The 15,742-nt window shown below is 40.1% G+C and overlaps 1 protein-coding gene across 1 annotated transcript; it reads left to right on the top strand.

The window, feature by feature from the left end:
- The first annotated feature begins 2,201 nt into the window (after nt 1-2,201).
- On the top strand, nt 2,202-4,723 carry ovca2 (OVCA2 serine hydrolase domain containing). Its single transcript, XM_037749777.1, has 2 exons — nt 2,202-2,605; nt 3,923-4,723. Exons 1-2 carry the CDS (start codon nt 2,449-2,451, stop codon nt 4,441-4,443), a joined length of 678 nt encoding a protein of 225 aa, XP_037605705.1. The 5' UTR covers nt 2,202-2,448; the 3' UTR covers nt 4,444-4,723.
- The last annotated feature ends 11,019 nt before the right edge of the window (nt 4,724-15,742 follow it).

Below are 15,742 nucleotides of genomic sequence, written 5' to 3'. Positions count from 1 at the left end.
TTTGAGATTGCTCTCAAAATCTGTGTGCTGGATTTTTCTAACTTCCATTTATGTCCATCGCTCACTTTATGCTCCTCTGGGAAGCAGCTGGGCAAAAAGGTTTAATAAATAAATTAGTAAGTGAGTAAATAATTATAATAGTATGCATATTTAAAATATTTGTATTGTTCAGCACAGACTATTTCAATAGAGACATTAAAATTATGACAATAAAATAGAAAACAAATTGTTTTACTTTTGTACGGCACTTTGTAGGTGGACGTTTTACTGGCATCCGGTAGTCGCTTTCAGTCCAAAATGGCGGAGGCATAGCTTTGCTGCTGGGCACCCTACGTTGCAATGCAACGAACAATTGACTTTAACTTCTTAGCAATATATGCTGTTTGTATTGGATGCCAAGGGATTATAAGAAAAGGTGGGCAATGCATGATGCACCCGTGCCGGGCAAACCTGATAAACTTTGTCTTTTCACTTTTTTCTCCATCCATTTTTATATGGCTGACACTGCTTTGGGCCATCCCCAAACCCTTAGCAGGACTGGCTAAATGCCAACTCCTTCATACCACTCTGAAGTGAGAATATGGTGTTTTTGCCTTCATATGTTTGTCAAAAGGGAATCTGTATCAAAGGTAATGTCTGTATTTTTGACAGAGTCCTTTGGGAGAACTGCGCTGCCACTGAAGTTGAAAGAGAGTCTGATAAGTGAGTTCCTGTGGCCCAGAATTAGCATTTCACTTTTATCTGTGTTGAAAATAAAGTTCCTTGTCAGTCTTTTTTTTGGTGTTGTTGCAGAGGGATGAAAGATTTAGACAGTGCTGAAAAATTTCACGGTGTTTTCAATAGCCGCTTTGTATCACCTGGCTCGAGATGTCTCAGCAGGAGACATTCTCATCTGTGTCTTTAGGGGTCGGCCTCCCCACCAGCTAGCAATGAGTCTGTCCTCCTGCCCCAGAAATGCAAGCACATGCTATAGAGCATCAGTCAGACAGTAAAATGCATCTGATTTAAATGTGAGGAGGTGGAAGGAAGAATATTGCTTGATTATTTTTGAATTAGTGTGAACTAAGATTTGGCTGAACCCTTAACCTGCATGGGTCTTATTGTAAGTCCTGGGTTATAAATACAGGTAAGTTGCTCTGGGTTTTCTGTAGCCTGTTTATGGGGCGGCTGTGGTGCCCCATGCTGCAAAATGCGACCGGATGTAGTAGGACATCCTGGTATTTTTGGCGTACATTTGACATACTATGTATTGGGACATACTAAATCCTTTTCTGGTACACTAAATAGTATAGTAGTATGGGTACTGGGATGCACAGATTGGCCTCTGTGAATCCTTTGTACTGCCCTGCATACTTATTTGCAGTCAAGGAGCTATGGAGCTGTCTGTCTTACAATTGTAACATTTTGTATGTATGCATTTTACTTTTTTTTTTTTTTTTTTTTTTTACTTTTTTCATTTTTATATACTGAGAAATTGCACAGGCATGCATGCATTTCAATAATACATACAATATATATATAATTTATTATCTTTCAATTTGTATCCTTTATATTAATTCCTATTTATACCCTTATTCCAGTTATTGCACATTGTTCATCATTGCACACTACTACCCTGCATTTCACCACACATTGTTTGTGTATGAGACAAATTAATATGGATCCTTGAATCATACTGAACCGAACTAACTGAAAATAACTAATAATATCTGATATTTCATCGTATAGAAATCAAACAGTACAGCAGCTATTCCTATCAGCTCAAACTTTTTAAACATTTTATACATTGAATAAACTGTTGCATTCAATAGTTTAATTTTCTTTACTGTTGTAGCACGTGTTTTGGTCAAGCTATGGAAGATTCATCAGGCAAATCAAATTTCCTTCTTTACAAACCTATTAGATTATGTCAATTTTTTCAGCGTGTACCAACCACAAATATATAATTCATTTAAACATGTCTACTGAGGTTATGTTTATTTGCATTTATTATATATTTTCCTTTAAAAGTATTCTTTATTTTCCACCGTGGTATAATGAGAAACATTAAGGAGAGGAAAACATGCACATTCTCAAAATTGTCTGTGGTGCTGGGAGTAGATCCCCTCCAATATGTACTTTTAAAAAAAAAAAAAAATGATAATGATGTCCATGTTTAGCAACAAGGATTTTACTTTGAAAATAATAAGCGGAAGCACTTGTATCTTCTTCCGGCTGACTTCTGAGTTACTGCTGGACTTTCGGTATTTAGCTCGTTAACTAAAACTCTCTTTCGTTGCTCTAATATCCCGCTGTGTATTTTATCTGGTTTGTTCATACAGTCTATAGGCGTGCTATATTACAACGACTTGTTATTCTTAAATATTAACGTTTTTATATCCTTCGACCTGTAATTGAAACTAACTTCTCCGGCTAGCATTACTAAGTGAGCTAGGCTAACCTGTCACCATGGCACCGCTCCGGGTCCTGTGTATCCATGGTTACCGTCAGAACGGCAGCTCGTTCCGGGAGAAGACGGGAGCTCTGCGGAAGCTGCTGAAGAAACACGTGGAGCTGGTTTACCTGAACGCACCGCTCAGTGTGCTGCAGCAAGCCAGCAGTGAAGGTGGGTCATCCTCATCCTCTACACACACCTCCCACCAACCAAAACACACTGTTAGAAGTAGAAGAAGCTAGTAGCTAGTTGACTTTTATGTTATTGAAAGTATAGAGGTGGACATAACAAGTTTGCTTTCACTTTGTAGATTGCTGCTTGGATTTAATTTGTTCTACAATGACCCATTAACAAATAAAGAATTAGTTATAGCCACAGACTGAAGTTTATGGTAACAGCTATAACAACATAATTAGCTAGTTAATTAATCAATTTCCACCTTAGATCGTCTATGATCTGATAAGTTCCTGCTTTTATGCAAACCATTGTAATAATAGAATTAGGGCTGTCAATCGATTCAAATATTTATTCACGATTAATTGCAGTTCTTTTTATCTGTTCAAAATGTACCTTAAAGGGAGATTTATCAAGAATGTAATACTCTTATCAACATGGGAGTGGGCAAATATGCTGCTTCATTCAAATGTATGTATATATTTATTATTGGAAATCAATTAACAGAAAACAATGACAAATATTGTCCAGAAACCCTCACAGGTACTGCAATTAGCATAAAAAATATGCTCAAATCATAACATGGCAAACGGGTAACAACAGCTGTCAGTGTGTCAGTGTGCTGACTTGACTATGACTTGCCCCAAACTGCATGTGATTATCATAAAGTGGGCATGTCTGTAAAGGGGAGACTTGTGGGTACCCATAGAACCCATTTTCATTCACATATCTTGAGGTCAGAGGTCAAGGGACCCCTTTGAAAATGGCCATGTCGGTTTTTCCTCGCCAAGTTTGGAGCGTTATTTAACCTTGTTCGCGACAAGCTAGTATGACATGGTTGGTACCAATAGATTCCTTAGGTTTTCTAGTTTCTAACGGTATCGTATATCTTTGTATATCTGCACTTTAACGTAAAACCGAGCCCGCTACACACTCCGTCAGATTGATTGCGTTGATACTTTAAAGACATGAGTGGCACTAAAATTTGCATTAACTTTGACAGCCCTAAATACTAGTCATTCAAATTTCAAAACCGCATTTAGTCATCAGATTAAAACATGCAGATTTAAATTTATACAAAAATATTAAGAACATTTAAGAATATTTAAAATAGAGAAAATTATTATTTTTCTGTGCACTAATAACAAAATGAATGATGTAATGCAATAAATGTTTAAAAATGAATCTTCTCATTAGGAGTTAAATACAGTGGATGAAATAACCGTTGGTCCACTCATCTGTGGTGCCTCACTTTGAATTGTAAATAATTTAACATAGCAAAATAACCACTTTCTTCTTCTGTCCTTTCAAAAGCTCCAGAGAAGGAGAATGGTTCAGGTCCCGGACCTGGAGGCGACGAGGACTCCAGGGGTTGGTGGTTTTCCGACGTCCAGGCTCGGAGTTTCAACGCTCAGCAGCAGTGTGAGGAAAGTCTGGGGCTCGACGAGAGCGTGACGGCTGTGAGAGAAGCCGTGAAGACCCAAGGTCCATTTGATGGCATCCTGGGCTTCAGTCAGGGAGCCGCTTTTGTGGCCATGTTGTGCTCCCTTCACGAGCAAAAACTGGAGCCAGAGTTCAGCTTCCGCTTTGCCATCCTTGTCGCTGGTTTCCGCAGCGCATGTGAGGAGCACCAAAAATTCTACGACCCTCCCCTCCAGATCCCCTCCCTGCATGTGTTCGGACTGGAAGACCGAGTCATCCCTGACAACATGAGCAGGGAGCTCCTCCCCTCATTCAAAGACCCTCAGGTCTTGACGCACCCTGGTGGCCATTTTGTTCCTGCTGCATCTGCTCACAGACAAGCCTACCAGGACTTTCTCAAGAGGTTCCAGTGAGAAACGAAAGTCACAGAAACGAAAGTCAGGTGCTGCTGAATACGTGAGGCACCAAGCATGAAGCATGTTGATTATTTAATGATCAGAAAAAATTCGTAATGCCATAACTGATTCCAGAGGCACTTTGGGTAAAAACGCCAAGTTCAGAGTCATGACCTCTGTTCTCAGGAAACGTTTTTTTTTCCTCTGGTCTGATCCACCCAAAACAGTGCGATGACTGTTCTTCTCAGGGAACATATCTTGTAACAGACAATAAATTGAGTGACAATTGTTTACTTAATGTTTTCTGGTCTCTGTTTCTGTTGTGAGCTGTGTAATATCTTTAAAGTCACTTTTATTGAGACTCTATTGCTAAAGTAAATGCAAATGCATGACTTTTTCTTTGTAACTTATTTATTTTAATTCAGCGATGCAGGAAAAGCACAAGTGTAGCTAATAACATTCATGATGGGTTTGCTCCAATAAAGTGTTATTTTATTACAACTGTGCTTTTCCTGCTGACAAAACATCTGATGTGAAAAGTAGAAATTTAAAACTCTTAAGAGTCTGGTCATGCCGTCTGATTTTGTAGTCAGAAAAGGCATTTCAGATGCTGCAAGGCGATCCAACAAGCACTTTGAAGTTTACTAATGCCGTTAGACAGAGGCGGGTCGGTTCGGCAGATGGGAATACTCTGAGAATTTTTTTGTAATTTGTTTAGTAAAATGACTAATTTTGCAGGAATAAACGTAAATGTATTTTCCATTGCTTTCGCTTGCTGCAGTCTCAATTTATAAAAACAACGCCAGACAAGGGGAGGACTGACATTTTTAGGTTCTGGGAGCACTCTTACCATGATTGTGGAAAGTTATGACGAGAATTTTATGTCCGAGCCGCAGTGGAAACCTTGATTTAATAAGTTTGAGTGACATTTTGCATACCATAGCTTTGCAAACTGCTTTACATGTGTATTATTGTGACAGCTGTATAACAATAGAGTGCTCCAGGGATGACATATTTTTGTAGGCCAACCATGAAGTTAGCATTGCTCTGTTTCCCTCAACAAAAAGCCAACGTGATTTTTCCATTGGGTTTTGGATTATTGCAGAAAAAAAGCTCGGTGGCAAACAAACATTTATGATACTCTCACATTTTGATCAGCAAGATAATCTTCACAAATGAACACCACTTCTATGATTTTTGAAGCGGGAATGCAATCGCCAGAAGGAAAAATGAAATTATTCAAATGAAAATGAACAATTGTTTGAGTCATCATGATGTGGTTACTGATTCATTTCCACCCATATTGAAGTTAACTATGAGCATCAGCTGTGAAGAGTAATGAAGAGCCATCCAGAGGCATCTTAGTGATTGCTTTAGGTTGTTTTACTTATAGGGATGCATGGAGGTGTTTCCTCATATGGGAGTTATATAGACAGGTTTATTATGCATAGACTCAGATGCACAAAGTTCAAGGACATGTTGTTCTTTTATAGCTGAAGCATGTGCACGTCAGACTGCACTCGTTCGATTGTTTCCAGATGTGTGCTCTCTCTCTCTCCTCTCTTACCTCTTTCTCTCAACTCCTTCCCCTTTCTGCTTTCATGTCCCATTGGCCTCTACCTCTCGCTCCGAACTCTCCTCAACATCCTCCTCCCATTCACATCCTGTGTGTCATCAGCTTTTGGGCGCTGTTACATGTCTGCTACATTTATGTCTGCTACATTTATGACATGGGCTCCACTCTTGACCCAAGAAAGACAGACAACTGAGGGCTGTCGTGGGTGGTTATTTGCCTTGTTGAGATGAAATTCCACAGTAAAACATCTGAACTTCCTCTCTTGTAAATGTAAACTTCTGCACCTCCTCATGGCTCTGTTTCCAGGCTTTAAAAAAATCTAGCCCTTGACCTTGGACTTTGGCCAATCACAGGTCATTTCAGAGAGAGAGTGTTCCTATTGAGCGTCATTGGCTGTGCTCCGGCTGGTGGGCGGTGCTTGGTATTTCCTGTTGTCAACATGGCTGCCGGGTCACACACTTTCTCATTTTACAGCTGAACAGTACACTACAAGATCAAGCCCCCAGGTAGAGCACCGGTCGTTGATGCCAGTTTTCGTAGTGGCCAAACGGTGGTACTACAGCTTCCGTATCCGTCACGTGATGCCATCGGGCCCAAAAAGGTTTTTTCCCATAGACTTACATTGGGAAAGAGACGTCTGTACTCAGCGGATCATTTTTTTGAGGTAAATCAACTTCCCAGTATGAACACTTGAATAGACTTATTTAAATCATTAGGTCCTAAAAGTTGTAAAATGCACTAATAGCCGAATCCAGAGTAATTTCCCTTCCTCCGTTCATGTGAATGAGACCCAGACCGAGGCTGGAGCGAGGGCTGGGAGGCGGAGTTAGCGAGCCGTGACGACACTGTGACGCTTGTGATCCAGTGACCTAGCCATGTGACTGAGCTGACGCTACTGCGCCTGCTCCACGGGCCCAATGGATGCGGAAGATCGCCGGAAGATCCGGTTACTTTTCCAGTCGGAAGTCGGGCCATTTTGGCTTCATGTGCCACTGAGCAACTTTAATAGGAATGAACGGGGCCCCGCCTCCAACGCTGTATCCAGTTCTCTTAATACATTCATGTAGAAGATGTTTCTGAAAACATTTGAGGCGAGAAATAGGCATTACAGTAACAGAATATTGATTCATATTTGATCAGCGCTGCCTAATTTGATCGGATATCGCGAGTGATTGACAGCTGCTCAGAGACGGCAGGCTCCAGCTCGGCTCTGATTGATTGTTTTCCTCCGGTCTGTGAAATCTTGCAGATGCCATTAGGAGCACCGGAGGACACATGATTTTTTTTTCAGATTACCTGTCTCATTCACTACTGTCAGGATATAGTGACCGTTTTATAAAAATAATAATCATATTTGCTCCAATTCTACCCACTGCTGCTTTAATCTGTCTCATAATATGTCACCTGTTTCAACTTCTAATGAGCCTCTGCTGCCGCTCACACATAGGTTACATCCTGGTCCTATGTCGTGGTCTCGTTTCACCGTCGCAGCCCCTCATACTCATTGTCTCCTGTGCTCCCCTGTGGCCCTTGTGTCCCTCCAAGACCTCACAGCACACACACACATGGTTTTGATAACAAGTAGAGAGACGAACGGAGAGTGAGTTGAGCGAGGGGGAAACAGTAAAAGAAAAACACAGAGGGTCACTCTTGCCAGTAAGTTTTACAACAGAGCCGTGACTCCTTTCTCAGGAATCCGTTCCCCCTGTTGCACAACAACCGGGAAATAATGGAATGAGAGACAGAGACAGATGAGGGTGGAGTTACCCTCCCTCTCCCTCTCTCCCTCTCTGCCTCTCTGCCTCTCTCTCTCTCTGGCTGTTGCGGTTAAAAAAGGGAGAGTAAGGGCACATTCAAGTTTTCGCCCGCGATTGAAGGATCACTTTTTCCCTCTTCCCCCGGTGGAGCATGGGGGATGGAGGAGCGGAGAGAGGGGTGTGTCAGAGCACAGATGGGCTCTATTTTGATTATGGAGCGTTTGTTGTTATGGGAGACGGAAGGATGGGAGGGGCCACGTGGTGAGCGTGTCTATATAAGACTTGCACTCAAACTCCAAAGAGCCTGGTCATCCCATGGCCCAGGCTCATCCAGAACAAAGTTGACCAACTCTGCCTTCACTACTAGTGACAGCTCCCACTGGAATAATCTGTGACGTTCAGCAGAGAACTTGAGATTGTATCACCTGGCCTGCAACTTTTGGATTTACATGCATTTTTTACCACCCTTATTTGTACTTTTGTCGTCATTGTAATCCACAGTCCCAACAAAGAGAAGATGATGAAGACTGAGGGGGATTTTTAACCTGATGTTTCACACCTCTGTGAAAATTTTAGTCTACGCATGTGTGTGTGTGTGTGTTCTTTGCTCTGTTGGTATGCAGATGGATGTGATGTAACATCATGCTGGAGGTTTTCCAGAGGTATGGCCTGTGTCCAGCATCACATGGGATTTAGCCATGCCTCTCTGCTTCCTGTGTTTGTGACGAGGTGTGCATGTGTAGTTTGCATAGAAAAAGAAACTTGTGAGATGAGAGCTGGTTAGACACACGGCGTGTTTGACGTGTGTTGACATATGAAAGAGGGAACAGTGGGAGTATATTTATAGAGTTGTCAGTCGAAATGCTATTTAAAGAACAGAAAATGTGAGAAAAGTCAGTTGCTAATGACATGAAACCACACAGTGAAGGAATCTGTGCTGCGGTGTTAGTGTGATATCTAGGCCCAAAACAACGACGGGTAGAGGGTGTTTATGCGCGTGGGCGTGTATCTGCATATTTCTTTTCCTCCATATGGGTGTGATTTGATCATTTTGTTATTCATTGCTTGCATACTCGCACACGTCTGGTTTCCCTCTGCTTTGTGGTTTTCTTGTTTGTGTGGACAAAATGTACTTTGGCTCGGGCCAACATATTTGATCTCCTGCGACATCCTGTCTGTGATTGACCACTCAGACCTGTTCAACGTGGGCGTACTTGGTTCAAACTTTAACACCGGATGTAATTATGTTCAGAGGTAGTGTCCATTGTTGGCTGAGGAAGGTGCAGAGGTGAACCGAGGACACAGTTGAGGTCGTCTGACGTTAAGGGCAGCGGCCGCTTGATGCATGATGTCATCTTCAGTCTGCTCGTGTGCTTTTACTGGGCTGTTTTAGAGGCCGTGGCTGGGCCCTGGCGAGGACGGCTGTGGTTTGGCCGTCCTTATAGGTGCCTAACTGACACTGCTGGGGTAAATATTAGTCATCGTGACTATGGAGGAGGACTGTGGTGGAGTCTGGATAAGACGGAGAGAGAGAGAGAGAGAGAGAGGCACGTCTTGGCTCACATATCCCCAAAAAATGTGAACACTGTTGAGCAATCTTGTTTGGTTTCAGGAAGTTATTGAGAGGATCGGAGGGTGAAAAAGGGATGTTACAATAATGCCATCAAGAGCATGTTCTGTGTAGCTCAGTGGTATTTGTAGAGGAATACTATGCAAATTTTATTTAACCTTTATTTTATGAGGCAGTCTCATTGAGATTAGGGATTCACCGATACCAGATCAGATATAGGGCTATTATTGACTCAAATAGCTGAAAGGGATATCGGTGACAATTGGGCTGATCTGTTTAATTAAATTTTATACTATATACATTTTATACTGGAATTTGAATTCCTGTTAAAAGTTTTGACCCCTTTGTAGCTGCATTAAAAAGGCTTACACTTCAATTGTAATTCCTGTTAATTTTGAAGATTGTATAATATATATTGAATCATAAATATCAGTTCAGTAAATGTATATCTATGTATTTATTGTTAGGAAAGCAATATTTAAGTCAAGCTTGATGTTGCCTTACACATAAAAGAATGATCCAAGTTACTTCCACACAGTGAGGCATACAGCTAATTATTTAAACACTGGTATCCGATCGGTACTTGGTATATCGGCCAATACCCAAATCCCAGGTATCGCAATCGGTTTCGGGACTGAAAAACTTGGATCCCCCAGTTGAGATTAACATCTCTTTATCCAAGACCTGAGAACAAGAAACATTCGCAAGAGCACAATCAGCAAAACAGAAAACAACACAACACAAAAAACAGGAATTAAAATCAGTTATAAGAATCGTAAAAAATAAACATCAGATAATAAAGCTTTAAAATCTCCAAGGGGAACTCTAGATTGAGGGACAGTTTGCAGTTCATTCCATTTAAAAGGTGCTGTGCTTTGTACCTGAAACCTGTTCTAACCAACATTAGTGCGTACATGGGGGAGATCTAAGGTTAAGCAGGTACTGGATCATGTGCTGTACTTAGATTTAAATAACAGAAGAGATGTGAGGTATTTCAGAGCTTCAACAGAAGAGCTTTATAAATGAATAACATGAGATGGCTATTTCTTCATAACTATAAGGAGGTCCATCCATGCATAATATACTATGATACACAGGGTTTAACTGCTGAAGTGTTGATGAGAAACTAAAGAAACGATAATAATCAAATAGCTACTAGAGTAATAATGACCATAATAAAAGCCATAAAACCTTGATGGGTGTTCAGTTACACCAGACTTTCTCAGCATTGCACTGGGACTCAATGTGGACGGCGTCTGAGATTGATATACTAATATTTATTTGATAGTAAAGGTTTATAGGTTTCATCATTTATAATACATGGATTCATTTTGAACCATGCTATCATATACAGTATAAACTATTTTCAAATTGACAAGATAAACAGTAGACCCCTGCAGTGGTTCATCAGTGGTGTGCACCTTTAAATGTGGTTTGATTTCAGATAACTTAACTTCTCAGCCCTGAACAGTAAGAGTTTATGTGCTGTTGTTTATCTGTCAGCACATGAGCTTTTACGGTGCAGGGAGGCAGAGGATAAACGACTGTTTGTCCAGCTTTCTTTTTCTTGTCCTTTCTTTACTTCTCTTCTGTCAGTCAGGACACAGCAAAAATGTTGCCATTTTTAAAAAGATCACAGACAAAGAAAATGATGCGTGGCAGAAATGTGAAGCGTGACATAGTCAGAAAACGTATGTAAATCCCTAAAAGGCAAGCAAGAAATTCATTTTTCTGATGATCCATTTTCTAAGTCTGATCTAAATTATTTTCTCACTTGTGTTTATGACTTAATAACAGGCAGAAATTTTTTATTGCCAGGATAATCTTTCTAAATTCCTTTTTTTTTGTGAAACAGGTAAGAAAACACAATTTTTGGGGGGCAGATTTTTCTATGTTACTTATTATTTTTTGCCTTTCAGGGCTTCCGCAGTTTTTCCCTAAGTAGTAACTTAGAAAAATCAGCCCCAAAAAAATGTTTTAACCTGTTTTCCCTCAAAGGCAAGAAAGTAACTTTATTAGCTGTTTCACAGATTAAAAAAAAAGGAACTTAGAAACATTATCCAGGCAAAAAAAAATGTCCACCTATTCTTTAGTCATAAACAAAGGAGAGAAAATAATTTAGATCAGACATAGAAAATGGATCACAAGAAAAACAATTTTCTCACATAAGTAGTGACAACGCCATGTGATTGTATCATGCTTGTAAAACTTATTTCACCGTGGTGCAGCCAAATGCTGACATTTTCTTTGCATCACTTCACCAATGCTGACAACATTCAAACTGAATTTCTCAGCTCTCTGTATTTTTCAGCTTTTTTTTACTAACTTTGAGAACTCCCAACTGTCTAGGAGAGTTTTGACAGCTGCCGCGTATCATTCGAAAGACAAATCTACCGTTCTGTCATGCTGGAATCTGTAGTCGCTCCAATTTAACCAACTTTTCTACTCAGACCTTAAATAACACCTCCATCAGAAAAGAGAGATAACTGGTTGCTCTGTGTATTCAACTGTAAGTAACATGAAGGCAATCCAGGTACTCCAAAATACTAAAACAATGAGGACAGGTTACAAAAACTTTACCAGAGGGAAACTTTTTGAGTCCATCGATTGGATGCCTTAAAGTATCCTGGTCTTAACGACGATATAGACTTTGCATGCTTTCTGTAAATAGGTAAAATGTATATATTTTTTTTTCTCTCTGTATAGGTGTTTGTTTTACAGCCTAAGTTAAAAACTTGGAGTATTTTTCCATAAATTACTTGTTTCTGTGTTATTCCTTCATGACATTTTGTTGTTTGTATTATGGTGATTTTGTGATTGCCTCCCATTGGTTCCCGTCACCATATAGGTGAGGTCACATTCGCTTTGTCTGTTTGTTTTTAAGCCCTGACGAAGACCTACAGCGGTCGAAACATGTTGGCTTTTTTAATGATTTAGCCACGACAGTAAAGGCGTTTTAATATATTTCCTTCCTTGTTGCCACTTGTTTTAGTATTTTGGAATCCCTGGAGTCCTGTCTAACACCACCATCTGTCACATCAGTTACAAACTGTAAAAAAACTGAACTTTGAAGCCAGCTAGCAAGTATCCACAAAACACTGGCAAATGTTTTTTTAATTTAATTTTTATTTGATTAAATCAGGCACATGTTTTGCTCCAAAATGATTCACCATGGAAAAAGTTGAGTAGCTTTGTTCTAAGCAGATGACAGACAAATCCTGACCAGTAGAGGGCAGAATAACTCTGGATATAACAGAGTAGTGCTTGAAGAAGAATGGGCCAAAGACTATTGCATTCTTTGTGTTGTGTGTGTGTAGGTGTGTATCAGCACGTGTGCATGCATACATGTGGGTTAGCCCATCTGTGTAGGAGCCAGTGTGTGGTTCGTGTCTGCCTGCAGGTTACTGCGCTGCCTGCTGGGAGTTCCTGGCTGCTCTTGTCTGATAAATAGAGAGGGGAACAGGTGTTGGAGCCGGCTGACTCATCCGTTCAGCATGTGCTCTTTGCATTCATTACTGTGCTCAATGATCAAACCATATAGAAACACATCATACCTAATAAAGTCAAATGAAAGGCAATATGTGTCATTGCGTTATTACTTGTTAAACTTTGTTTGGTGTATCAGATAGATCACATCATGTGTATTATTTAGGGCTGTCCTGAATACCATTTTTTTGGGCAACAACAATGTTGGATTATTCCTTATTTCATGGGCTATTTTGGGATTTTTACTATATTATTACATACTTATAAATATATATATATATATATATATATATATTTTAAATCCAAAAACAAAGCATTCGAATAGTGACTTGGAGGTCGATTACCATGGCAACGATCAAAGCTTTGAAGCATTCAGGTCAGCCTTAGTTGCAAAACAATGTGTGGTATATTATCGAGGGAAATGTGCAGCCATGAAGAAGTCAATCTGACAACTCTGCTGCTCCAGTGTACACGGATGAGTGAGCGACCTCTGACCTTTCAACATGTAAATAAAATGCAAACTTATACATAAAACTTTTTCCTTTCATTTTTCTCTCCTGGTGTCACCTGCCCCTAACGACCATGGCTGTAGACTGTTACCATGGTGCTGTTGCTAGAGTAACAATCTAAAGCCACGGTCGCCATGGAGACAGCAGGGTGGTGGAGGAGGAGGAGCTGGAGTTGGCATGGTAACTGGAAACTGCGAGGTCTCATTGGTTTGAACGTGGATGTTACGCACTTACATGGTGTAGGACTCCCCCAATGCAAGCCCACGCAGGTTTCCTCACTGAGCAGCAGAAAAGAAAAAGAGAGAGAGAGAGAGAGAGAGAGAGAGAGAAATCTCTAACATACACAGTGTACTGAACAGTATGTCCATGGTATCACTATACAGCATCTCCATGTTGTCTTCGGCGTGGTGCATTGCCAGGCTTCAGTAGCCATGACTGTAGACTGTTACTGTACTGTGACACTGTATAAGCAGTAAGCAGTCTAAAGCCAAGGTGCTGATGCTCTGGCCACATTAGGAGGATGGGGAAGAGACGGCAAGTAGGGCAAACACTCCTCTTGTGGAGACCTGCATCAGCAAAAAGAGGAGAGGATATAGGTATAACATTACTGGAATCAAACCTGACACAATTCCCAAGAGGTGGATGCTGTTCAGTACAGTCCTTGTGGACCAGGGGCAACCCAGTGGGCTAAATGGTAACCATGGGAAGTCTACACGAGTAGATAAAGTGCTGAAAACTACAGCTACTACTTTAACCATAATATTTTCTTCAGTATGTCTGCACCATTATTCGAGACCCTCTGCAGTTACTTTAAAGCAGCAACATGTTGCTGACTAAAACTTGAGGTGAAGACTATCCAAAATGAGCTTTTGCTGTTATGCTGTGGTAAAATGTGAGGCAAATACGCATTAGCAGAGGGATTTTTGTTAATCTTTTGAAGCATTACATTGTCCAATTGGCAGTTCTGTGCTATTTTGAAGCTATAGTAATAAGTCTCAATATTACCAGGGGCTGATTTACTAATGTGATGACAGAAAAACAACAGGTGCTGTGCAACAATGTGTTAATAACACCAGGGTGGTAACAATTGCATTTTTTTTCCAGAGATGATACCATTATTTACACTAATGTTTCAACAGCTGAGTAGGAAAAGTAACCAACCAACCAATCAAATCAGTCATGTAAACATTCTGTCATCAATCAGTCAAGCAAAGGAAAAAAATTGTAATAAAATGTCACCAAATATTCTCAGTCATCCAGTTCATATTTTCATCTGAATGTAAAAGCTTAGAAAACTTTATAAACATGCATTTTGAAAATAATATTGGTAAGATTGGCATTAGGTATCATCCACCCGCTGTTGTTTTTTCTGTCTCTGACCTAGTTTGTGTTTGAAAGTGTGTGTGAGTAAGTGTTAGTGAGGCAGAAGGAGCGAGAGAGTAAACTTTTTGACTATTTAGATATAATGAAACACTATCTAAGAGAAGAATAAGAACTTGTTTTAGGAATATCCCCCAATAACGCACACCAGTGACCTCCCATCAGGTTGAGAACATGTTTAATATGATGAATATTGCATTAGCTACCATATCGTCAAGAAAACAAGTCATTTTTGAATACGAGTTTTAGACTAATTTACAAAATCTTTAAACCAACAAGCTGTTGAGACTTAGCGATAATGATTCATTTACTATCTTTTCCTGACCTTGCAAGTATCAGTATGTACAAAACTTCTCTTGTGCTCTGGGCTCACTTGCTTCAGCTCATTTATAGTTGACTGCGCTCGCGAGTCCATCCACAGATGTTTTTTAATTAAACTTTGACTTTGTGCTTTATTAAACTAGAATTCCCACCACGTGTTTTTGGCCCTTTAACCTGGAGATGTACCTGATGAGATCCGGTGATGAGATTTATCTCTATACTAAGTTGACTCACAGGCACAGGGGGACATTTCAAAAGCAATCAGTCCAACAGCTCACTCTGTAACAGCGAATCAAATCTGTGCAGCAAGAAAAAAAATCCTAATAGAAACTTTTCACTTTTTGGAATGATATTTCACTAACAAAGCTTAAAGAATATCTTGATTTATTATTATTATTATTATTATTATTATTATTATATAACCGATTTATTTCTTAGAATAAGCTCTCTTGTTAATGAGGGTGCTTCTGCACCAGTCTCCCTTTAATGTGTGTTTCAGCACCACCAGGGCGCTGGACAGCGACACAGCGACACAGCGGTGCTGCGGCTCCTCGGAGCTCTCCGCGGTGCTGAAGTGGAGCCAAACTTCTAAAGTCTAATTTTTACAGCAGATTATAAAGAGTCAAAACGTCCATACATCTTTGTTTAAAACACTAGTGTGTATTCTACCTCATAACGAAGTCAATGCATAATATATAACTGTCTCTCATTACTTCTT

This window comes from Sebastes umbrosus, chromosome 17, assembly GCF_015220745.1.
Source record: "Sebastes umbrosus isolate fSebUmb1 chromosome 17, fSebUmb1.pri, whole genome shotgun sequence".
Taxonomy (NCBI): Eukaryota; Metazoa; Chordata; class Actinopteri; order Perciformes; family Sebastidae; genus Sebastes; species Sebastes umbrosus.
This window is presented reverse-complemented; position numbering and strand designations above follow the sequence as displayed.

Excerpts from the sequence above, each read along its gene's own strand:
- ovca2 (XM_037749777.1), top strand. The coding sequence starts at position 2,449 with ATGGCACCGCTCCGGGTCCTGTGTATCCATGGTTACCGTCAGAACGGC. Across the intron at positions 2,606-3,922 it reads GCAGCAAGCCAGCAGTGAAG|CTCCAGAGAAGGAGAATGGT; the intron begins GTGGGTCATCCT and ends TCCTTTCAAAAG.